The sequence below is a fragment of the Pleurodeles waltl genome, chromosome 12 (assembly GCF_031143425.1).
Source record: "Pleurodeles waltl isolate 20211129_DDA chromosome 12, aPleWal1.hap1.20221129, whole genome shotgun sequence".
Lineage (NCBI taxonomy): Eukaryota > Metazoa > Chordata > Amphibia > Caudata > Salamandridae > Pleurodeles > Pleurodeles waltl.
The window spans coordinates 489,481,657-489,507,364 of record NC_090451.1 but is presented as its reverse complement, the minus strand read 5'-3'; the positions used below and the strand labels follow the sequence as shown (position 1 = coordinate 489,507,364).

General features: G+C 45.4%; 1 protein-coding gene across 2 annotated transcripts in view; it reads left to right on the top strand.

Annotated features, from left to right (window-relative positions):
* DYNC1LI2 (dynein cytoplasmic 1 light intermediate chain 2) overlaps positions 1-25,708 on the top strand; it is a 306,588-nt gene that overhangs the window by 98,044 nt on the left and 182,836 nt on the right. For both annotated transcript variants that reach the window (XM_069217186.1, XM_069217187.1), the window contains exon 7: positions 14,901-15,036. In XM_069217186.1, coding sequence (XP_069073287.1) covers positions 14,901-15,036 — 136 coding nt within the window. The remainder of the gene's footprint in view (positions 1-14,900; positions 15,037-25,708) is intronic.

The following is a 25,708-nucleotide window of genomic DNA, read 5'->3' as shown; positions in this document are numbered from 1 at the left end:
AATACACCTTCTGGAGGTAAGTATTATACACAATATATACATTACTAACCAAAATCAGGCAAGTAAATAGTCATACAATAGTTCAAACAGTAGAAAATACAATATATTGCAATGGGCCTAGGGGCACAAACCATGTACTAAATGGTGGAATGCGAATCACAGATTCCTCCCTAGGCAAGTGTAGTGTGTAGAGGGGCACTGGGAGTGTAAGAAAACATCAAAGGTAAGTAAAATACCCCACCCCAGAGCCCAGGAAAGCAGGAGTAAAATATAGAAAGTTTCCTATGGACACACACTCCAAGTCGTGATAAGAGATTTTGCAAGAACCAAGCAAGACTGCAATCAACAAACGCAAGATTCTTGGACCTGAAGACCTGTAGGGAGAGGAGACAAAGTCCAGAAGTCGCAGAAGATTCCAGGAAGGACATGAGCCCCTGCCAGCCTAGAAGATGGTGCAAAAGTGGATTCTCCAGTAAGAAGAAGAGTACAGAAGAGCACCAAAGAAGATGGCTGTGGGTTCCTGCGTGGTGCAGGAGATGTCCCATGTTGAGTTGTTGAATGTAGACTGTTTGCGTCGCTGGTTTCCACCAGCAAGCCTTGGTCCGCGCAAGTTCGCAGTTTGCGTCAAAATGGAGCTGCCTGGATCCAGGAGGGACCCGGGGGGGGGATCTCAAGTCAGACTGAGGAGACAGAGGGGGCTCTCAGCACTGTAGAGAGCCCACAGGGGACCAGGCAGTACCACAGGAGTCCCAGGACACAGGCACAAAGAAGATGCAAAGTGCGGTTGTCGCAGCACAACAAAGGAAGGTCCCACGCCGCCAGAGAACAACTCAGTGAGTTGTGCGACGCAGGATGGAGTGCTGCGGACCTGGGCTACACTGTGCACGAAGGATTCTTGGAAGAAGTGCACAGAAGCCCAAGGAGATGGAGATGACACAGTGCACAGGAGTACTGTTGCAGCAAGGGGAGGCAAGCTCTTACCTCCACCAAACTTGTAAGTCTGGACCTTAGGACAGTCTGGGTCACGTCGGTCCACCACCTGTGTTCTAGGGAGCACGCTTGTCATCAGGAGAGGAGTCCCAGAGTACAGTCGTCATCGCAGAAGGGTGCCTGCAGAAGCAGGGAAGTGACTCCGTCACTCCACAGGAGATTCCTTAGGTTCTTCTGAAGACAGGCAGTCCTCGGGACGTGCACACTCTGGAAACTGTTGCAGATGTTGGCTAGAGCTGAGGTTGCGGGTCACAAGAGTCGTCCTGGATACTTTGTTGCAGTTACAGCAGTTCCTGGAGCAGTCTACGGTTGATCAGATGGTCAGAAGCTGAAGCAGAGGATTCCTTGAAGGAGTCTTTCAAACTGAATCCGAGGAAACACCCAGAGGAGAGACCCTAAATAGCCCTGAGAGGGGGATTGGCGACCTATCTACGTATCTACCTATCAGGAGGGGTCTCTGACATCACCTGCTGGCACTGGCCACTCAGAGGTCTCCAGAGTGTCCCCGCACCTTGGAATCCAAGATGAACTGGTGTAGACTGGCTTATGCAAGGAGGGCACCATCTGTGACTTTCAAAGCATTTCCAGAGGCTCTGGGAGGCTACCCTTCCCAAGGCTGTAACACCTATTTCCAAAGGGAGAGGGTGTAACTCCCTCCTCCCAAAGGAAATACATTGTTCTGCCTTCATGGGATTGAGCTGCTCAGTCCCTAGGAGGGCAGAAACCTGTTGGTGAGGTGGCAGCAGCTGGGGCTGCAGTGGAAACCTCAGAGAGATGGTTTGGCAGTACTGGGGGGCCATGGAGCCCCCAGGATGCATGTGATTGCCTCCCAAATACCAGATTTGGAATGGGGGGACAATTCCATAATCTTAGACACATCGCATGGCCATATTCTGAGTTACCATTGTGAAGCTATATATAGGTATTGACATAGAGGTAGTGCACTCGTGTAATTGATATCCCCGCACTCACAAAGTCCAGGGAATTGGCCCTCGATAGCGTGGGGGCACCTTTGCTAGTGCAGTAACTTTGCACCTAGCCTTCAGTAAATGAAGGTTAGACATATAGGTGACTTATAAGTTACTTAAGTGCAGTGAAAATGGCTGTGAAATGGTGTGGGATGAAGAAAGGTTTGTCTGAGCTCCTTATGGGTGGCAAAAGAAATCCTGCAGCCCATAAGGATCTCCTGGAACCCAATGCCCTGGGTACCTACATACCATGTACTAGAGACGTATAAGGGGGGTCCAGTGTGCCAATTGGAATTGGAATATGGACTTACTTAACTATAGTGACAAGTTTGGTAAGTAGAGAGAGAGCAAAAGCACTGGAGTTCTGGTTAGCAGAACTTGAGTGACACAGTTAAGCATACTGACAAACACACACATAGGCCACAAACTATGAGCACTGGGGTTCTGACTAGAAGGATCCCAGTGAGACAGGCAAAACACACTAATAAACACTCACAAACAGTCCAAAAATAGGGGTAACCATGCTAGAAAGAGGCTACTTTCTCACACAACCCAACTGCATAATGGACCTAAGCTGGCTCCTCCATGTTGTAAAAAATGATGTGTCACTTTGTACAATGCTTATTGCAGATGAAACAATGTTGTTTAAAGTGTATATGTGGTCGGACACGGTGTTAAATCCCATTATCTATGGCTAATGCTTTCTGTAAACTTTCCTGACCTAGTTGCCTTAACCAGGCAGCAGCTTCTTGTTGGGAAAACATTCCAAATGTCATTATTAATTTAATTAAAGAAGCCCTTGATACGTTGTCTTCTGGGGCCTAACAGGAAATCTTGCAAATATTTGTTGTTAGACAGAAAACTGATGTGTTCTTTAACTACATCTAGTGAGGAACTTTTTAACCATTGCTGGCATCATTTTCCTACACTCTATGTTCTGATGACACATAGCGAGGGTCTGGTCTACTTGTTCTAAAACTCCCTGTGCAGTTTACAAAATGCGAATGACAAACCATTTGTGTCCACTGGCCACAATAACCACCCGCCAGGACGTGAATGTGACGTGTTAAATGTTCCATTTTGGACCCACCCATCAAGCTGATCTTCAATTGCAGTAATGTATTTTTACCATTTGTAGAAATTAGCAGGAGCAGGGAGACTGGGTGCATTAAATTCCATTATGTTTCCCAAGCCTAAGCAACCTGTGTGTTGTACAGTTTCTTTAAAAAACATCTGTGTACAGGTATCAGGCATGCGCTAAATAAAGCTTCCTTTCCCCATATTTGGCAATTTTTTGTTCCCCATACATTTATTAAGTCACTCAACTCCAGCCAATATTCATAGCCTTCTATAGCCATCTGGGAAACAAAGGAATCAGAATAAACCATTTTTGTATCATTCAACAAAACCTTTTATATTTAAAATAATGACTCAGCATTTTTAACCTTGTGCCCTGAAAAATATGCAAACCTTTCAGAGTATGTTTTAGAACTCCCTACTTGCAGAGTTGGACAAAGTTCCCATTGTGTGTAATTAAAAATAGTCTTTGGGGTACTTGCTCTATGAATGAAATGATGTCCATAATAATTGTAACAGAAGATATCTCAATGATTTTCTTTTGACTGAGAAACATCTTCACTTTTAAATACAGTAAAATAGTCTTGTTCAGATAAAACAGAATCAACTGTATTTACATCCCAATCATCAGAAACAACTTCAGGTGTTATTACATCATTCATTTAAAGTTTAAATACATATGGAATTTGAATAACCTCATCGGGCTATATAATATCAAAATATACTTTATTCCACACATCCCATCAGGAATTGGTATAGCTGAAATGTTTACCAGGGTGAAATCACGACTGACCTCAGCGGAGAGGAAAAATGTGGTTCTAGAACAACATCCACCAATTCAACTGCAGAGCGTTCAGAAAAGTAATGAACCCTGTATTAATAAGAAAAAAACAATGACAAACGCAATCAAAGGAAGGAAGGCAAGTACAGTTAATAAGCGCCACAGAGGGTTCCTGGACAAAATAAATAGTTAATTCTGATGGATACAACTACCTGTGAATTCCTCACCTTATGAATTCTCCCAATGCGCCAGCATTCAACGGATAATCTTCTTCCCAGCTCCCCACGTCGACGAGGACGTCACAGTCGCACGGCCCCGCATGTGACTCCGTCTGATGTCACTGTGGCAATAAGAGGTCCTCGCCGGCGTGCTGACGTCCGTTCCCTTTTTTCTCTGCCTTTGATGCTAACGGTTTTCTCCTAGCTCTTGTTACTGTTTTGAAGGTGTCCCTTTTGTCTCTGGTTACAATGTCTCCTCCTAGGAAGACGGGGCTTAAACATTGTCAGGAGTGCGGTGGTCGCATGTCGGTTATAGACCCTCACAATGACTGCCTTTGGTGCTTAAGTTCGGAGCATGACGTGGATGAGTGTGTCTCCTGCCAAAGCATGAATCCGAAGGCGCTGAAGGAGAGAGAAGCCAAACTCTTCCTGGCTAAGGCAAAGAAAGGGCACAGAAGTCCTCACAGATCGTCTTCACACACTTCTTCAAAGAAGAATAAGAAGCGGCGGCGACACAACTCTTGGCATCGTTCGGCTAGAAGTCGATCACGATCCAGGTCTCCATCTAGACTGTGACTTGGGAGGTTAGTCCTACGGTGACTCCACAGCCTCAAAGTCCTCAGGCTTCTCCGGCGCCATCGGTTTTCGAGGTGGTTGCACCCCAAGAGAGTCCATGCTTTTTTCCTGGGGTGCAGGGTTCTTATGCCCAGCCAGCGCAAGTGCCGCAGGAAGATCAGCGGTATCCTGCCTTCCCTGCTCCGGGAGCGGATCTGGCGTCCTTTTTGAATGCCATGTTTAACATGTTCAGTGCTATGGCCCCAGCTGGTGCACCGGCTGGTCCCACGGGTCCTTTGGCATTCAAATTGGGCTCCCCGACCCCTTATAAGTCAGCACCGTTAACTTCGCCTCATAGGCCTACAGCGCCAATCACATCGCCTTATTGACCTGCGGCGCCGGTGATGTCGCCTCTTACACAGTCGACGCCGATGACGGAGCCTCAGGTGTCCACGGCGCCGATGGGATCAGCTCCGGCATCGGGTGGATCCAGTTTGGATCGTAGTGTCTCCTTCTCCTGGTCCGCGTCTACCGGTCCTGAAGGCGGTGTCATCGACTTTGGCTAACTCTGTCAACGCTGAGATTGGAGGCCAGGTTGAGGTCGCGCAGAAGAACAAGAGTATCAAAGACGGCTACTGGAAGAAGGAGAGATTGCTGAGCCCTTGGGGAATATCTGGGCCTAGACTCAGTCAGTGGGCTAGACACTTCCCCGGAGTGGGATCTTTCATCTCCAGGGAAGTTTACAGAGGAAGCGGCCTCTTTCCATTCTGTCGTCAGGAAGGCAGTGAATTTCTTGGAACTTCCGTTGCCGGCTGCTGAGGTTAAAACAAATATTTTGACCCAGGTCCTGCATTCTTCTTCAGCTTCAGCAGAACCCTTGCTTCCATTTAATGATGCTCTTACGGAGCCTATATTGGAGATTTGGAGGAAGCCTGTATCATCGCCAGCTGTGAACAGATCTGTGGCAAGACGCCATAGGGTGGCTCCGGGAGGTCTGGGATTTTTGTCAAAGCATCAGACTCTGGAGAGTTTAGTAGTCCAGGCCTCATGTTCGGCACGTTCAGCACCAGGCTCCTTCCTTGTTATTCCTTCGGACAGAGTCCAAGAGGATAGAGCAGTCGGCCAAGAAGATTTTTTCTTCCTGCAGTATGGTCCTGGAAGCGACAAATGCTACTTGTGTGTTAGGGAGATATTTCCACGCCCTGATGGACACGGTTAAAGCTATAGTTCCAGACTTGCCGCAGGGTATGCAAGGGCAGTTTGGTGAGCTCCTGTCAGATACTCAAGCTGTGACTAAGCAGATTATCCAGTTTGGTCTGGATTCTACAGACTCAGTGTCCAGGGCAATGGGTACCCCAATCGCTACAAGGAGGCATGCATGGTTGAGGTCTTCTGGCTTTTCTACGGATGTCCAGACCACTCTATTGGACTTGCCTTTCGATGGAGAAAAGCTGTTTGGAGCTAAAGCTGAGTCTGCCTTAGAGCACTTTAAGGACAGTAGTGCCACAGCGAAGTCTTTGGGTCTGCAGTCTACCACTGCTACCCCTTTCAGGTCCTTTTGGAGGTTCTGGGGGTTTGGACGTGGAGCTGTTTTCTGTGGGAGACCCCAGTCCACAGTCCATCCAGCCTCCCATATAGATCCTTTAGAGGACGGGGGAGGGTTCAGACAAGAGGGGCCACCCAGCAGCAATCTGCGTCATCCTTTTCCTCTGGGAGACAACAACAAGGGAAGCAGCCCTAGTTTTCTGCCCATTTTGAGTCACACTTTTCCTGTAGGGGGAAGGTTACATCTTTTTCTCCGCGAGTGGGAGTTACCCACGTCAGACTCTTGGGTTCTAAATATTGTGAGGAAAGGATATGCACTTCTTTTTCAGGAGCTTCCCCCCATCCCTCCCCGTCCCTCGTTTTGTTCAGAAGACCATCTCCTGTTGTTGCAGCAGGAGGTTAAAATCCTGTTATTAAAAGGTGCAATGGAGTTGGTTCCAGAGTAGGAAAGGGGTCAGGGTTGTTATTCAAGATATTTCCTGATCCCCAAGAAGGATTGTCGATTGAGACCTATCCTGGATCTGAGGATTTTGAATTGGTTCCTCAAGCAGGAGAAATTCAAGATGCTGACTCTAGCGCAGGTGTTTCTGGTGTTGAACAAAGAGGATTGGATGGTGTCTGTCGACGTGCAGGATGCTTTCTTTCATATCCCTATTCTTAAGTCGCACAGGAAGTATCTCTGGTTTGTGGTGAGGTCGCAACACTACCAGTTTGCAGTCCTTCTGTTTGGTCTTACTTCAGCACGTCGAGTCTTCACGAAGATGATAGCGGTGTTTGCAGCAAATCCCAGGAGGAAGGGAATATCGGTATTCCCTTACCTGGACGATTGCTTAAAGCCAAGTCTCCAGAGCTCGTGCTGCATCACTTGCAAATAACAACTCAGTTGTGTACAGTCTGGGCTTTTCGTTAAGCTTGCCCAAGTCTCACCTGGAGCCCTCTCAGCGCCTCCTGTTCATAGGGGCAATACTGGATACAACATTGAATCAGGCCTATCCTCCGCCTCACTGGATTCAGAACATTCAGGCGTTAATTCCAATGTTTCAAAATAGAGTTCCAGTCCTCAAGGTCCTGCTCGGTCTGTTTGCTTCTTGCATTCTGTTGGTCACTCATGCACGTTGGCACATGAGGGCACTTCAGTAGTGCCTCCGCAGGCAGTGGTTTCAACACAAAGGGGATCTCAGGGAGTCGATAACTATCTCCAGAGACGCTGCAGCAGATCTACAGTGGTGGGCTGTGGACGGCAACCTTTCCCAAGGAAGGCCTTTTTCACTATCACCACTGGTGGCCACAGTCATAACGGATGCTTCCACTCTAGGGTGGGGTGCTCATCTGGGGGACCTGGAGATCAAAGGTCATTGGTCTCCAGTGGAACAGATGTTTCACATCAATCTGTTAGAGTTGCAGGCGATACGTCTGGCTCTCAAGGACTTCCTCCCGTCCCTTCGCGGTCAGTCATTTCAAGTCTTGACGGACAATACTACCGCGATGTGGTACATCAACAAGCAGGGAGGAGTGGGGTTGTACCTTCTCTGCAGAAAGGCTCTGCGGCTCTGGTCCTGGGTTCAGGACTATCGGATTTGCTTGGTAGCAAATCATCTGGCTGGAGTTCTCAACGTACGTGCGGACAGTCTCAGTCGGCATTTCTTGGCTGATCACGAGTGGCGTCTCCATCCGGATCTGGTCCTTCACATCTTTCGGATGTGGGTTTTTCCGCAGATAGACCGATTTGCCACTCTGGAGAAAGCGCACTGCCCGTTCTTTAAGCGTTCTGCAGCTTCTAGTATCCGTTGCAAGGAGCTTTGGGGGACGCATTTCAGATGTCTTGAGGCGACCAGTTGCTTTACGCGTTTCCCCCCATACCCTTGATTCCTCGGGTTCTGAGGAAGATTCACCAAGATCGGGGTCAATTCATTTTAATAGATCCAGATTGGCCGAGAAGGGTGTGGTACACAGACCTTCTCCAACTCTCACTGTGCCCTCCGCTCTGCTCCCTCGCAGGGGCAGGTTCTACACCCTCACCTCCAGAGCCTGCACCTACATGCCTGGAGATTAAACAGGGCAATCTGAGTGCTTTCTCTCTCCCACCAGAGGTAGTGGATGTTATTTTATCAGCCAGACGACACACTGCTAAGACTGTTTATGCCGGTAGGTGGGCAAGATTTGTGGCTTGGTGTGGAGAGAAACAAATTGATCCCTTGAGAGCCCATCTGTCTGATGTTCTGTTGTCTGCTTTAGCATTCGCACAGAAGGGTTGTGCAGTTGCGACTGTCAAAGGCTATTTGTCGGCACTGTCAGCCTTTCTTTGCCTCCCGATCAACCTTACTTGTTCAAATCACCTATTGTTGGTTTAGCAAATACATTTCCTCCCACTCCATTTCTTATGCCTCAGTGGGATTTAAATCTGGTTTTAAGTTTTTTTTAATGGATTCACCATTTGAACCCATGCATCCTTGTCCTTTCAGGTTATTGGTCTTTACAACAGTTTTCCTTATAGGTATTACATCTGCTAGGTGTGTGAGTGAGCGAGCTTCAGACCCTTTGTGCCAAACATACATTTACATCATTCTTCCTGACAAAGTGGTGCTGAAAACCAGGGCAGCTTTCCTTCCTAAAGTTGTCACTCCTTTCCATATAGGGCAGTCTATTACCCTTTCATCTTTCTACCCTCCTCCTCATCCTGCGAAGGAGGAAGAAAGACTCCATCACTTGGACCCCAGAAGGGCTTTCAGTTTCTATATTGAGAGAACAAAGGACTTTCGGTTGGATGACCAACTCTTCGTTGGATATGTAGGAAAGATGAAAGGCAGAGCTGTCCATAAAAGAACTATATCCAGGTGGGTCATTCTTTGCATTAAGATCTGTTATTCGTTAGCAAAGAAGATTCCTCCTGAGGGTATTAGAGCTCATTCTACCAGGGCTAAGGCTGCCACTTCAGCTTTGGCTAGAGGTGTGCCAGTGGTAGATATTTGTAAAGCAGCAACTTGGGCTTCCCTTCATACTTTTACACTACTGCTTGTATTCGGAGGTCAGAAGGGATGGCCATTTTGCTTGTTCTGTGTTGCAGGATTTCCTGGCGTGACTAGTCAGGCACCCATCTCCGAGTGCAGTACTGCTTTGGGACTCTTTTCATAAGGTTAGGAATCCACATGTAGTTGTATCCATCAGAAGAACAAGTTACTTACCTTCGGTAACGCTTTTTCTGGTGGACACACTAGCTACCTGTGGACTCCTCACAGTCCCACTGCCTCCCCGTTGCCTGTCTGGTCATACCAAGACATTTGTATTACAAGTGTATACATGTTTTGATTAATTTTTATATAAATAATTGTTGTAATTGTGTTGCATCAATATGGTTATATGTATGTATTTATTTGGGCTATCGTAAGGTAGTTTTTCACCTGTTAGCCTCAAAGGCACGTAGAAAATGGGTGAAACTGACGTCAGCACGCCGACGAGGGCCTCTTATTGCCACGGTGACGTCAGACGGAGTCGCGTGCGGAGCTGTGCAATTGTGATGTCCTCGTCGACGTGGAGAGCTGGAAAGAACATTTTTCGTTGAATGCTGGCGCATTGGGAGAATTCATAAGGTGGGAAATCCACAGGTAGCTAGTGTATCCACCAGAAAAAGTGTTACAGAAGGTAAGTGACTACTTCTTTTGTGCCACTTTATCAGGTTACGTGCTCTTGACAGTCTTGTTGCAGAAGAGGTAGGTGTGTTGGTGCAAGAGTTGTTGACATCAGCAAAATATCCAGAAGCAATTTGTGCAAAAACTGGAGCCGTGTTTGGATTAGGAGAACTGGTAAAAGTCACCTTTGGTTCACAGTGAATGTTGTCATCCATTTCAGTTAAGAAGTAAGTGGAACTAATGAAAAATAATTTTCCAACCTCCCCAAGCTCAGTGAAGTGTCAGCGTTGCTGCTCAAACCCTGTAGAGGAACATCCTGATCTGTAGTGAGTAGGAGTCTGGTACTACCCAGGAGTCCTCTAGGTCTTCAAAGAGGATCAGCCATATGGAGTAACTTGACATTGTCGATGGAGGCAAAGCGTTTATTTTTTTTTAGAACCAGGCAGCGGTGGTAAAACAACAGTTCTGGTACCATGTATTCCGAGGACCGGAACTGGTGCCCGATAGGAAGGACCAAACTCCTTTTTCACAGCAAGCTTTTCACACACTAGAGCCCCAACTTTTGGAACTCAGCCGGTAGGTGTTATTGTTGCATCCCTTAATCCCAAGGAGGCGACATTGGCCAATGCGCTGTCTTCACTGAACTGCTGTAAGTCCTGCAAGACAGTGACCCATTCATTTATATCAAAACGTTTATCTACCGCCTCCGCTCCAGGACCATCAAGATCTGGAACATACATTTGTGTTCAAAACAGGACATCATATGGGATACGCCCTCCCATGGACCTTCTGGGCAGATTATTAAGTGCTCTCTGGACTCCATACAGGTGATTAAGCCAACTATGACTCGTGCCTAATACTCTTGCTGTTAAGGATTGCTTTAAGTCCCGGTTTCTTCGCTCCACAACACTATTTCCTTCATGATTATACAGAGACAAATAATACAGTTGGACCCCTAACGAAGTCATGGTGTCCCTGAATGCCCTTGAGGCGAAAGCAGGGCCCTGGTCCTAGTGGAAAGCTGCAACTACACATGTGCTGATAAAGACTTGCAAATATTTAATAACAGCTTGCACGTCAGCTGAGTGTTGTGGCTACAGCCATAGAAATCTGGAGCATGAGTCGACAGTGACTAAGCTGTATTTGTATGCACTATCAGGTGTCAAGAAACCACAATGGTCGAGGTACACACATTGTAGAGGTTTATTGGCAATTAGGAGGGGTGTCTGCGGTGGCCGTTTGACGATGTATCCTTTTATTTGCTGACAGATGTCACAGCAATGGACATGCTGTTAGGTCTGTTTATATAGACCTGGCCACCAGTTGCATGGCTGTAATAATGGAATAGTAGCCACGACACCAGCATGGACATAAGCTACTCCCTAATGTGCTGCTTTAATCAACTCAGGTCTTTGATCTTTGTTGGGGATCACATGATCACCCATCCCTGGTATTGTTAAAAGGGCAGTATTTAGGCTAGGTATTCAATAAGAATATATGACAGGATATGCCTTTGGCATGGGCTTGCTTTCACAGCAGCCAGTGTTTCATCATCCATCCTCCTCCGTGAACGAGTTATTGCAGCAACAGAAGCTGTACCTACTGCTGATTTGGCCACTTCATCAGCCAAGGTATTGCCTGCAACGTGTATTCCAACAAGTTGATGCTCCAGTGTATGAACTATGTGGACATTGGGTAGCGTTTCTTTCAGATCCACTACTTTCCCCCACATTAGTCTGTGTTTGAGACTTTTGAATTTCTGAACGCATTCTGGTGCCACTGTAGTGCAGGTATTCATTGAAGGCCTGAACACAGTGGTATAAATCACAGACTACTCCTGTGAGTTATCCTGGATCCGTGTGTACTAATGCCATCAACAGAGCCGTGAGCTCTGCTAATTGTGCAGTCCAGTCCCCTAAGGTCTGTGTGTAAATATGTTGTGAACGGCATTCACCGTCCTTCGCTCACAACTGCACAGACAGTGGAGTATTGATGTTTAGTGCCTATTGCTGGTTGAGTTGAACCACCTGTGTAAATGACTGTGATATTGTTCAATAGACAAAGTGTTTGCTGGAACTGGGTATTCTAGTTCATATTGGAGAGATTCTTGAGGTTGTATTTTAAGATCGAAAACATAATCAACATCAGTGGCTGTCAGAGACTTGCCCATTGAATCCAACGTGGATGTAGTGCTTTGGTGTTGGGGATGCTGGCTTTTGTGACAGCCTTGAGGGCTGGGATCGGAGATGCAACAATAATGCGTTTCCCCTGGGCCAGAGGTCTCTCTTTAATGACAGCTATCTGAACAGCAGTCAGAATTTATTCTGTGGGAGCAAAGCATTGTTCAGCTGTGGAATGGAAAACAGATGTGATTTGTATGCTATAGGGACGGTGAAACCAATGGCACCAGCGATTACTCTGATGACCAAATGTGTTTTCTTGTCCCTTGTGAGTAAGTGTTTAGCTGCAAGCATGTCCTGTTGCAATGCTCTAAGAACGTGTGTGTTCAACTGTTCAATATTTACTTGAAAAATCAGTATGTATTAGGTTATATAATGGTTTAATGCATTGTGCATAATCTGGAATGTAAGTTCTGCCAAAGTTTTAAAAAGTGTAAAATCTAGCCGGAAGAGGGTGGAGAATGCCAAAGGCACTCGCACATCAACACAGGTTTATCTAAAGTCCATCAGTAGTAGTCTTTTTCAAGCAACAGATGGTGATGGGTGCCAGGCTAACCATGCACCTGACACCTCAGGTGTCAGAGGACCACAAACTGGACCAGTGAGTGGTTAACTGTACAACGAAAACACAAAGGCCAGGGCACACCCAAAGTTAAACTCTGTGTAGTGGATCCAAGTGGTATTTCAAGAATTGAGTCGAAGTCCGGCAAACAGGTGACACTGGATATTTATTAGAGGTGAGAACAAGTGGTCCGAGTTACAGCCAAATGACTACATACAACACAAGTCCATACAGCAAAACAGCCGACTCGTGTTTCGTCTTCTAGACTTTGTCAAGGCTTCAGCTATGCAGACATATGTAAGTGAAGAGAAGCAAACAGGAGTTCCAAACAAAATGATTGATGTTGAACTCTCGGCGAATCAATCATATGGAGTAAGAGTAGCAATAGGGGCCATGATAAGCCTAGTTATGCGTGGGGTAATACCGTTTCGGTATCGGGCAATTCTTGAAATACCACTTGGATCCACTACACAGAGTTTAACTTTGGGTGTGCCCTGGCCTTTGTGTTTTCGTTTATCAGGATGCGGTGTGTATGTGGCAAATAAAGGCCAGGTAGAACCATCATTACTCAGCGGACCTAACCTAACATGAAGTATTGTGTGTGGTAGAGCACCATCAAGCCAGTAATTGTGGTCTTGAAAGGATTGAGGTATCTCTAAATATGCGCATGCTATGTATTGTGCAGGTATATTAGCAGGTGTGTAACGATGAAATGTATTCGTGTTCCTATCGACTGCTGGAAACTTGAGTCAAGAATAAAATGTTTCCGTTCTATAGGCTGGATGAGCCTCAACTACAAAAGTAAGAGGACCCCCCGGGCAATTATCTGATAAATGAGCAGTGAGGGGAGGTGACATGTTTACTACTATTACCCCCCATTGCAAGTTTGTCATGGTAAATGTACCTGCTCAGAGATAAGGACATCAAATAGGGATTGATCCTTTTAAAGTTCAGGCTTGAACAACATACAGTGTAGAATAGGTAACACCTAGCTAGCTGAGGAGGAAATCCTCAATGCCACGGACGTCTCCGTATATAGTACTGTGGTGCTGTATTGCACTGGCGCAAACTAAGAGGAAACAATGCCAAGGAATGCAGCACTCTTAGTCTGAGGAATGAGTTTATTAATACACTTCACAGATATCAAATAAAAGCCACACACATATATGAAAATAAGTCTGTAACTCAAATGAACTAAAACATGTTTATATACAAGAATAATCACAGCAGTTAAGCAATCACAGAAAGAAATGTGCAATGCAGCAACGTGTAGATATGTATCTATCAAAAATGCATCACCAATGGGGAAAAGTCCCACCATACTGTCACTATGCAAGATGTGTAATTCGTACCTGTGCTACTAATGTTCTATGTTAGAGCGCAGCTGGATAAGCTATAACCTGACCATCATAAAGCCTACTCATTCCCCCCCCACCCTCCCCAGAAGACATCATCCCCCATACCAGAGTATGACAATAGTGAAGATGACATACATTCCTCCCAATTGTCCTACATTTTCTTAGGGAGAGATCCTACTAGATAGTCTAGATGGTGCTGGACTTATCACTAGTTTGGTCTTGTGAGGATGATTGTCTTCATTGGTTCACTGCTTGAATTTCCCAAGACTCTCCTCCCAAGATTATTTCTATAGAATTGATTCAAGAGGTGAGAAGTGTGCAGATGGACATATCCTACAGTGATGATGTTTCTGGTGGATACTCAATCTTCATGCAGATTCCTCACTAACTCACCCGCCTCCCCATTATGAAGGGTGCCGTTTTATATTTATTAAAGTTTTTTTTGTGCTGCAGTTATTGTCATTTCATTTTTATTTGTCTCTTTGGATGTGTTAAAAGGATGGCAATTGATGTCAGAGCAATGGGCTGGTGCTACACATGCTCCATAACCTCACTTTGGGATAGGCCTCAAGATTGTTTTGGGGCAGCGAAGCCATTTGCCAGTGTTGCAGAGCTATTTCATCTTTATTGATTTCAGTCAGTTGCCTCAGGGAATTTTCAAGTGATGAGGAATCTGCAGGTAGATAGAGAGAATCAGTTTTGATTTTACAACAGAAATTATCCTTTGAGCATTTAAACTCCGTTCCATCTGTGATTTACAGAGTGGACCCTAAAGAAGGAAAAATTTATGGTTCTCTTTAAGGTGCATCTAGATGGAACCCCGGTGCCACAGTTGCTTCATTCATTGTGTATTTGTTTACCAGCCAATTTTGTCTTTGAACGCTGTATTGACTGTAAAATTTCACAGTTTGCATTGTGAATTGCATCAATAGTGCTGCACAAACCTGAATATTATGCACAGTTAGTAACATATGTTAAGTAATGTTTGTAGTACTTTGTACTTGGGTTCATGGATCATTTTTCTTGACTGAATTCGTTAGATGGCGCTGCCTTGATTTACACATCAGTTAAGGAAGAAAAGAACCTAGATTTATTATACAAGTATATTGTTCATAAAACGTATGGTTTTCACTTTGCGACACCTGCCTTGGTGGTAGAAAAGGATGCAGTTTTCATGTAAGTATAAAAATAGTTATCTTAAAAAATAAAATGAAAAAAGCCAAAAGTCATTTTTTGTTTGTTTATATGTATGTACACACCCTCTGGCCACAGCTTACTAGTCCTGATAGAAGTGTAACTTGAAAGCAAGACATGGCCAAAGACCAGCCCCTGTGCAAATAGCCTCTGACTTGAAGGGCATAGGCAAGGGTTGCAGACTGGTTAAAGACCATGTGCTGTGACCATGGTCCCTTAGCATAGCTAATGAGGACATGCTCAGTGTACTTAGCTGACAGAGCTTCTGTCACCAAGGGTACTGTGCCTAGCTCCCATTGGAAACTACTCACACCACGCAGTTCAGTGGCACTTGGGACTAGGTTTATGGCCTAGTGGTAGTGTGACCTGGTGTAGAGCGCAACGAAAGGTAATAACTTATTGCAATAGTCAACTGATTAATGAAGGCTGGTTTGCAAGCCGATAACAGGCTTTTTGTTCAAGTATAACACAGCAAAACCTCAAAATTCACTTGGGGAAAAAAACCTGAAGTTGTGGTTATCTTCAAAGATGGTAGCACAATATCAAAAAATTAATTGAACTGGTTCTGTTACTAAGTAGCCTGGAAACAACCCATGCGCTAAAAGTAGTTGTCCAAGATGCAGGTTACTTGTGGCAGATAATGTGCATAGGTTTTTTTAGATGCCTGTTTCTAAGAAAATACTGGTCAGATTTGGCTCTGCTACTTTCTCAGCATTTGCGTTCTCTGGTTCAGCTGTCCAAATTGCTCTTGTTGTAGGCCGCTTATGTGTTGCAAGAGATTGGATTAGCAGTGTTTCCCCACCAATCCCCCCCCCCCCCATGGAATGTGAACTGTGAGCACTGTTCTGTCAGAAATTAATGAAATGGAGCCTGCAATCTTGAAGCTAAAATGAAATAAGTAGCGGAATATACTTAATTTTATGCGGGCTGCAATATTTCTGTGTCAATCGGAGAGTGTGCTAAATTTCTTACTCTTTTACTTCACTTTTGTGTTTATATCTGAGATCAGTGTTCCCTCGTCCACAGTTGAGAATGTTTTTTCCAAAATCACCATCAAATTGTCGTAATGAAATCTAGTCAACCGTATAGATAAAATGTTTCTATTAACCCATGAGCCTCCCACCTGCCTCCCCAGGGCAGGGATGGAAGGGGAATTGCTTCCCCTTCCGAAATCCCCTGTGACGTCTGATGACATCAGTGCGCAAATGGCGTGCTGACCTCATCAGAGGTCTCTTCCCATTGCGCTAAAAGATGTGCTTCCACTGCGATCCAGAAGAGAAATGCTAAGCATTTCTCTTCTGACCGGGAGTTGGGGTTAGGCAGAGGCATGAAAGGGCTTTCCTTTCCTTTCATGTCTCGGTAAGCATTTCTGCAGCCTGATTGTGAAGCGATCGGGCTGCAGACATGCCCACTAAACATTTATTTTAGTCCATTTCTGACCCCCCTGGGGGTTAGATCGGCCTATTTTAATTAGGTTGATGGGGGCAGAAACCACTAGGCACCATGTTTTTTTACTTTTTCATTTTTTTACAGATCTGAAGCAACCCCATAGGCAAGGGTCGCTCCCCGGGGGGGGGGGATTCTTCTTTCTTGTTTGGGGGGTGTCCAGGGTGGTGTGTTCACATGCACCCCGCACCATTTTCTTACCCACAATGCCCTGCAAACTTCCAACTTTGCTGGAAATCGCATATTTTTCCCACATTTTTATGATGGAGCCTTCAGGAATCTGCAGGCATACACAAAATTCCGACCACCCAGCATTGTCGCATCTATACAGATAAAAATTCTGCCCCACTTGTCAGCCTAAAAAGGTTTTTTGTCAAACTGCCCTTTTGGACCTGGTTTGGTTTGCCCTCATTTTTGACTCTTCCCAGTCACAGGCACTTGTCCTACCTACACAAGTGAGGTAACTTTTTTACCAGGAGGGGAACGTTTGGTGGTACAGAATTTGAGCCAGTGCGGTGATCCCACACCCAAATGTGGGAAAAATGCTATATTTGTTTTTTAAGTTAAATTTGAGGTTTGCTGAGGAAGTCACACCTGCCTGGACTCCTTCGGGTGTCTAGTTTTCAGAAATGTCGGTTTGTCAGGTTTCCCTATATGGCTGCTGCCCAGGACCAAAAACCTGGACAGCATGTAATAAGTGTGAATGTTTTCTATTTGCGTGAAGGGTATGTGCCTGTGTACATCGCTGTGATAATCTGACAGTACACAGATTGCATTTTGGCACATAATGCAAGCAGCCAAACCCCCCCCCCCCCCCCCAACCCGCAAAAAAAACCCCAAAAAACAGGTAGTTTTGTACTGGATAATTTTGATGTGTCCACATAGTGGTTTGGGACATTTCCTTTTGTGGGCACAGCCTACCCACGCAAGCGAGGTACCATTTTTATCAGGTGACTTGCAGGACCACTGGGTGGAAGGAAATTTGTGGCTCCTCTTGGATTCCAGAACTTTCTGTCACCGAAATGTGTGGGACAAGTGTTATTTTTTTTTTCTCCAAATATTGAGGTTTGTAAAGTATTCTGGGTAACAGAACCTGGTGAGAGCCCCACATATCACCCCATCTTGGATTCCCCTAGGTGTCTAGTTTTTAAAAATGCACAGGTTTGGTAGGTTTTCCTAGGTGCCGGCTGAGCTAGAGGCCAAAATCCACAGCTAGGCACTTTTAAAAAAAACAGCTCTTTTCTTTAGGAAAATGTGATGTGTTCACGTAGCGTTTTGGAGCATTTCCTGTTGCGGGCACTAGGCCTGCCCACACCAGTGAGGTACCATTTTTATCCAGAGACTTTGGGAAACACTGGGTGGAAGGAAATGTGTGGCTTTTCTCAGATTCCAGAACTTTCTGTCACCGAAATGTGAGGAAAAGGTGTTTTTTGCCACATTTTGAGGTTTGCAAAGGATTCTGGGCAGCAGAACTTGGTGATATCCCCCACAAGTCACCTCTTCTCGGATTTCCCTAGGTGTCTAGTTTTCAAAAATGCATAGGTTTGGTAGGTTTCGCTAGGTGCCGGCTGAGCTAGAGATCAAAATCCTCAGCTAGGCACTTTCCAAAAAACACAACAGTTTTCAATGGAAAAATGTGATGTGTGCATGTTGCATTTCTTGTTGCAGGCATTAGGCGTACCCACGCAAGTGAGGTACAATTTTTATCGGGAGACTTGGGGGAACACAGAATAGCAGAACAAGTGTTGTTGTCCCTTGTCTTTCTCTACGTTTTTTCCTTCCAAATGTAAGACAGTGTGTAAAAAAGACATCTATTTGAGAGATGGCCTGTAATTCACATGCTAGTAGGTGCACCCCGGAATTCAGAGATGTGGAAATAACCACTGCTTCTCAACACAATATCTTGTGCCCATTTAGGAAAAACAAAGGTTTCCTTGATACCTATTTTTCACTGTTTATATTTCACCAAATGAATTGCGGTATACCAGGTATACAATGAAAACCCATTGCAAGGTGCAGTCCCTTTATTGGCTCTGGGTACCTAGGGTTCTTGATGAACCTACAAGCACAATATATCCCCACAACCAGAAGAGTCCCGCAGACGTAACATTATATTACTTTTTAAAATCTGACATCGCAGGAAAACGTTACAGAGTAAAACGTGGAGAGAAATGGCTGTTTTTTTTCACCCCAATTTCAATTTTTGTTTTTATTTCAGCTGTTATTTTCTGAAGAAAAACCTTGTAGGATCTACACAAATGACCCCTTGGCGAATTCAGAATTTTGTCTACTTTTCAGAAATGTTTAGCATTCCAGGATCCAGCATTGGTTTCACACCCATTTCTGTCACTAACTGGATGGAGGCTAAAAGCACAAAAAATAGTAAAAATGGGGTATGTCCCAGTAAAATGCCAAAATTGTGTTGAGAAATGTAGTTTACTGATTAAAGTCTTTCTGAAAGCTGGGAAGATGGGGTTTTTAGCACCAAAAACACTTTGTTGATGCTTTTTTCAGGGAAAAACCACGAGCCTTCTTCTGCAGCCCTTTTTTCCCCATTAAAAAAAATATATATATTTGCTGTATTTTGGCTAATTTCTTGGTCTCCTCCAGGGGCACCCACAAACTCTGGGTACCCCTAGAATCCCTAGGATGTTGGAAAAAAAGGACACAAATTTGGCGTGGGTAGCTTATGTGGACAAAAAGTTACGAGGGCCTAATCGCATACTGTCCCAAATACCCAAAAAAAGGCCTGACATCTGAGGAGGAAAAGGCCTGGCAGCGAAGGGGTTAAATGGATTTTAATATTGCATTCCAAAATATAGGAGAACATCATTTGGTTTGAGTTTACATCAATGGGAAAGTTAGGTTTTATACCAGTCCTTAATTCCAAGGGAAATTGTTTTGCATTTTTGCTTAAACCTTGGCCTCCTTTGCCAAATCTGCACAAAGCTTGTCCAAATAAAGTATGTCACTCAGATAAGTTCAAGCTTCTAAATTGTATAGGTTTGTTATGCTGGGAGTAGTTATAGCGGATTTCCCAAACATTACTTTTTTATTCATATTAGCACAAGGAATATTTTGTCACTAATGGAAAACAACTGTTGGACAGAATTCACCAGACTAAGGCCATGATTACGACTTTGGAGGGTGGGATACTCTGTCACAAATGTGACGGATATCCCGTCCGCCGTTTTACAAGTTCTGTAGGATATAATGAAACTTGTAATATGGTGGTCGGGATATCCATCACGCCTAGGTCGTAATCTGGTGCTAAGCATGAAAGCTATGTCCATTGTGCAATATGTTTTTGTTGGATTGGTGTAAAGCCTTGTATTGGTTTGAGAAACAACTTCAAAAATAAGTTGATGCTTAATAAAAATCCGTTTACTCTCTCAGGGGATCTCCACTGATAATCATAAGCACTGAATAGGCCCAACCATGTGCAGGGATCCCTGAGCACTTTTTCATAATATGTTTTAAGTGCAGATGTTCGCCCTTCTCAGGGAGACCTGTAGAAACACTTGAAACAAGAAAATTGTGCAGCCTATAAGGAAGGGTATAATGGCCAATTTCTTCAGATTGTGTTTTAAAAAAAAAAGTGTAACAAATACCAAAGTGTGTAAATACCTATATAATATAGGCGAATACTTTGGTAGAATACTTAAATCTCTTTCACAAAAACCTTTTTAAAAGAAGGGTTCCAGAGTAGCGTGCTACTCACCGAAAAGCACTTTGACGCCTCGTCAGGGGTAGTAAGCGCTATATAAATACTATTACAATACAATACAATACATAAGAGCACAGTGTGGCCTATTAGGCTGCCATTATGTGGATGCAAAAGCAGCATCTGTGCCTTTAAGGGCCCAGGCACCACCAGTATCTCATAATGCCCAGTAGGTTGCAGTTGCGTCAATTTGTTTTCCGGCTCCTGATGACAGGATCTTGTAGCACTGATCTTGGCCTTTTTGGCTTTTTTTTCCATCAAATGTATTACTAGGAAATTTCTGACAACTAATTCACTCGATGGATTTCATCTTTCCCTGTGTTTTCATATTTTTTCTAACAGGAATTTATTGTCATTGGTCAAATAAAATGCCACCTCTATTTGACAGTGTCCTGCCTGTGGAAGAAAGAAGGCCAACACTCATGATGTCTGCATCATCTCCCTTCTTGAGACCCATGTTCCTGACGGATGTCCACACTGCAGGATGTTTTCCACACGTACCCTAAGAGAAAGGGAGAAGATTTGTCTCCATGGTACAGATCAGCGACTCAGGTGGCAGGCGCAGTCAGAAGGTGGGCCATCCAGAGAGCGAGAAGAGGATCAGTCCTCTATCAGGGCTCTTTCCACCTTCCTCTGAGGACTCCAGGCGTGGGAGAACCAAAAACAGAAGCACAGCCCAAAAATGACATTGTTCCAAGTCGATGTCAAGCGCATTGACTTCGAGACACGGTAACGCACCTACATGTTCACCGGTGAGGGCTGGGTCAATGGTAAAGAGATGTTGAGGGTTGACGTTGAGGCATAGAAGGTCGCTATCGAAGGAGACTATGATGTTAAGGCGCAGAAGACGTTCGACGTCGAAGTGCCCACGTTGAGACAAAGGAGGAGGTAGGCGTTGAGACGTGGGAGAAGGTCGATGTCAAGGAGTCTGTCAATATCGAAGACCATCCAGACCTGCGGAAAAGGCCAAAAAATCAAGGCAAAGAAGTCTACCATCGTCCTTGGACTCTGAGTATTCCAGGGTATACTCTCTGTTGTCACCTTTAGTCATTTGCCTCAGTCTTTTCCACTGCCTCCACTTCCAACACCTCCTCTGGCACCTAATTCAACTCCAGCGTCGGTACCTCTTCCACAACCTGTGGAAGCTCCTGTGAGGCCTTTACCCTCTCCGCGAAGATCACATTCCAGATCTCGCCATCGTTAGCACCACTAGAGGCATCGCCACAGGTCCCCAGCGTTCCTCATCTCATCCATCCTCTAGATGCTCACATTGTCACCATACATCCAGGTCCAGATTCAGTTCACGAACAAGGTCAAGACATCGTTCGACCTATTATTCTTCTACTTTCAGCACAGGCAGATACTCACCAACGTTGTCTGATTCTCCTCAGCCACGGGTCTCCCCAGAGGATGATGTGCTTCCAGGAGGTCCTAGTGAGAGGCAAACATCCCAATGCTGGCTACTGCACCATCCCCATAGTCACTGTCAAGATGCTTCATCGTAGATCAACATCTAGGCTTCTTCTACCATTGGTTCTAGAACTATTGGGCAGCAATGGACCGGTTTCTCACACCAGCCTAAACCAAGTCTGCTCTATTGATTCAGCAAAAGAAGTACAGACCTTCAGAGCAGGACCCACTATTTCTACCTTCCCCGCAGATTCTGTGATCATCCTTGTGGCAAGGAAACAACATTAAAACACTCCAACACTCCTTCATCTATGGTGCCACCAGAGAAGGAGAGTAAAAAGTTGGGTTCAATGGTTCACAAGGTTTGCGGTACAGCTGCCACCTCCATGAAGGCAGAAAGTGCATTGTTCGCCTGGTTAGATATGACAGAGCCTTGTGGAAGCCTTTTCAAAAATTTGCAGGCGACCTCCCTAAAGATAAGAGCACTACCTCAAAGTGGTCATATTCAGAAGTCAAATGGGTGACGAAATGACCTGGATGAAGTCCGAAATGGAGACCCTAAAGGCATTAGGGCTCGAAAAGCAGAACAAAAAGTGAAGGTACACTTACATACCTAACAAACGACGTTTTTACGCACAGAGGGTTCAAACCCCTCACTGGTACCAAGGTCACCAGGAACTACAACCAATTTATCAACAGCAGCAACATAAGTCCAAAGGAAAAGCCACTCAACAGCCTGTTCGGGGATAGGGAAGGGAGAGGGAACCTAGAGCAGGCTCTGAACAAAACAACTCTACTTCCCATCCTTCTGTTTCCCACTCTGGTAGGGAGAAGTATATCTCTTTTCCTAACAGAGTGGCAAGCAGTCACAAAAGGTGGTTGGATATTAAATATTGCTCGGAATGGTACTGTCTCAGGTTCACCAGTCCTCCAACAAAACCATCCAATCCCCATCTATAGATGCTGTGCTCGGAAGTAAACATCCTTCGAGCCTGTTCTTCCCAAACAACGGGGAACGCAGATTTATTCCTGCTATTTTCTGGTGAAAAAGAAAGGTACCAGAAACTGGTTCAGACCCATTCTCTATTTGAAACTAGCTGACAAGTGGATTTGAAGAGAGAAATGTTGAATGCTGGCACTGCAGCAGATCTATCCCCAGATACACCAGGGAGACTTCCAGTGTTGGATAGACCTCCAGGTTGCATACTTTTAATATCCCAGTAACCAGGAAGCATTGCGAATTCTTGCAGTTTGTTGTGTGTCAAGATCATTACCAGTACACATTGCTTCCGTTTGTCCTCAATTCAGCTCCCAGCATTTTCTTTAAGTGTATGAGATTGGTCGCTGCACATCTCAGAAAGCTCTGAGTTTTAGTCTACCTGTATGTAGACGATTGGCACTTCAAGAAGCCCAACTACGTTACCAGTTGACCAGAAAGAAATGTTCTCCAACGATTAGGTCAGCATATTAATCACACCAAGTCAAACTCTACTCCAGTCCAGAAGCTGCATTATTTGGTGGCCTCCATAAACACTATTAAAGCAAGTGTGTCCTCGGTGGAGAAACTATCAGTCCGTCTGAAGTGTCACTCTCTCATGAAAGTCTCTCACTGCTCAGCAATAAGTGTCATCTTTTCTTGGCTCGATGGTTTCATGTACCTTTCTAACTCCGAACAAAAGTCTACACATGTGACCTCTCCAGGAATGTCTCAAGGATCAGTGGGACCAGCTTACAGGTAATTTTGTCTACCTGTATGTAGACGATTGGCACTTCAAGAAGCCCAACTACATTACCAGTTGACCAGAAATGTTCTCCAACGATAAGGTCAGCATATTAATCACACCAAGTCAAACTCTACTCCAGTCCAGAAGCTGCATTATTTGGGGGCCTCCATAAACACCATTAAAGCAAGTGTGTGCTCGGAGGAGAGACTGCTATCAGTCGGTCTGTAGTGTCACTCTCTCATGAAATTCTCTCACTCCTCAGCAATAAGTGTCATCTCTTCTTGGCTCGATGGCTTCATGTATCTTTCTAACTCTGAACAAAAGTCTACGCATGCAACCTCTCCAGGAATGTCTCAAGGATCAGTGGGACCAACTTACAGTAGTAGTAACATGCCTTATGGTTAGGATGGAGAGCGCGCATGGATCGCCTCCAAATCCAGGGAACATCAGTCTCCTTGAGCTGAGAGCAGTTCATCTAGCGTTGAGGGCTTTTCTCACATCCTTCAAGATGCAATCCCTGCTTGTTCAGACAGACAACGTGACAAATATGTACTACCTCAACAAGCAGGGGAGAACGAGATCCAGACCTCAATCTTATGAGGCACAAACAGTTCGGAAGTAGCTGATCACCAGAGATTTGAGGATCATTATGACTCATCTCCTAGGTGTTCAAAATGCAGACTTACTAAGCAGAGTCCTTAAAAAAAAAAACCACAAATGGGTCCTGTAGGAAGTTTGCTCTGTATATACTATCTCAAAGTAAGAGATTGTGTGCACGGAGTCCAAGGGTTCCCCTTAGAGGTAAGATAGTAGCAAAAATGAGATAACTCTAATGCTCTATTTTGTGGTAGTGTGGTCGAGCAGTAGGCTTATCAGAGGGTGGTGTTAAGCATTTGTTGTACGCACACAGGCAATAAATGAGGAACACACACTCAAAGACTTACTCCAGGCCACTATTTTTTATATAGAAAAATATATTTTCTTTATTTTTAGAACCACAAGATCAAGATTTGAAGTAAATACATAAAATGCAAGATACTCCACACAGGTAAGTTAGGAACTTTGAATTAGAGCAATAACATACACAGTTTTAGTTAAAATGGCAATAAGCTATTTTAAAAGTGGACACAGAACAAAAAATAAACCGTTCCTGGGGTAGATAAGTAATGGTTAGTTTGACAGGTAAGTAAGACACTTACAAGTCTAAGTTCCTGGGCATAGGCAGCCCACCGTTGGGGGTTAAAGGCAACCCCAAAGTTACCACACCAGCAGCTCAGGGCCGGTCAGGTGCAGAAGTCAGAGGTGCCCAAAACACAGAGGCGCCTATGAAGAACAGGGGTGCTCCAGTTCCAGTCTTCCAGCAGGTAAGTACCCGCGTCCTCGGTGGGCAGACCAGGGGGGTTTTGTATAGCACTGGGGGGGACACAAGTAGGCACACAAAACACACCCTCAGCGGCACAGGGGTGGCCGGGTGCAGTGTGCAAAGCAGGTGTCGGGTTTTGTATTGGATTCAGTGGAGGGACCCAGGGGTCACTCTAGAAGTGCAGGCAGGGCACAGGGGGGCTTCTTGGGTCAGCCACCGACTGGGCTAGGCAGAGGGTCGTCTGGGGGTCACTCCTGCACTGAGGTTCGGTTCCTTCTGGTCCTGTGGGCTTTGGGTGCAGTGCTCGGTCCAGGCGTCGGGTTCCTTGTTACAGGCAGTCGTGTCAGGGGGAGCCTCTGGATTCTCTCTGCATATGTCGCTGTGGGAGTCCAGGGGGGTCGTCACGGGCTACTCACGGGGTAGCAGTCGCCTGGGAGTCCTCCCTGTGGTGTTGGTTCTTTGGAGCTCGAGTCAGGGGAGTCGGGTCCAGAGGGTGAAGTCTCACGCTTCCGGCGGGAAGAGTGAGGTCCTTTAAAAGTTGCAAAGTTGTTGCTGTTGTTGAGCAGAGCCGCTGCTCACAGGGATTTCATGGTCCTTTGGTTCAGGGAAGTCCTCTGAGACTTCAGAGGTCGCTGGTCCCTGTCTGATGCATCGCTGTTGCAGGTTTTCGAGACAGGCCGGTAGGTCTGTGGCCCAAGCAGTTGTTGTCTCCGTCGTATCTGCAGGGCTTTCAGGTCAGCAGTCCTTCTTCTTGCTTAAGGTTGCAGGAATCTGATTTCCTTGGTTCTTGGGTGCCCCTAAATACTAAATTTAGGGGGGTGTTTAGGTCTGGGGGCAGTAGCCAATGGCTACTGTCCTGGAGGGTGTCTACACCCTCTTTGTGCCCCCTCCCTGAGGGGAGGGGGGCACATCCCTAATCCTATTGTGGGAATCTTCCAAACTTAAGATGGAGGATTTCTAAAGGCAGAGGTCACCTCAGCTAGGGCA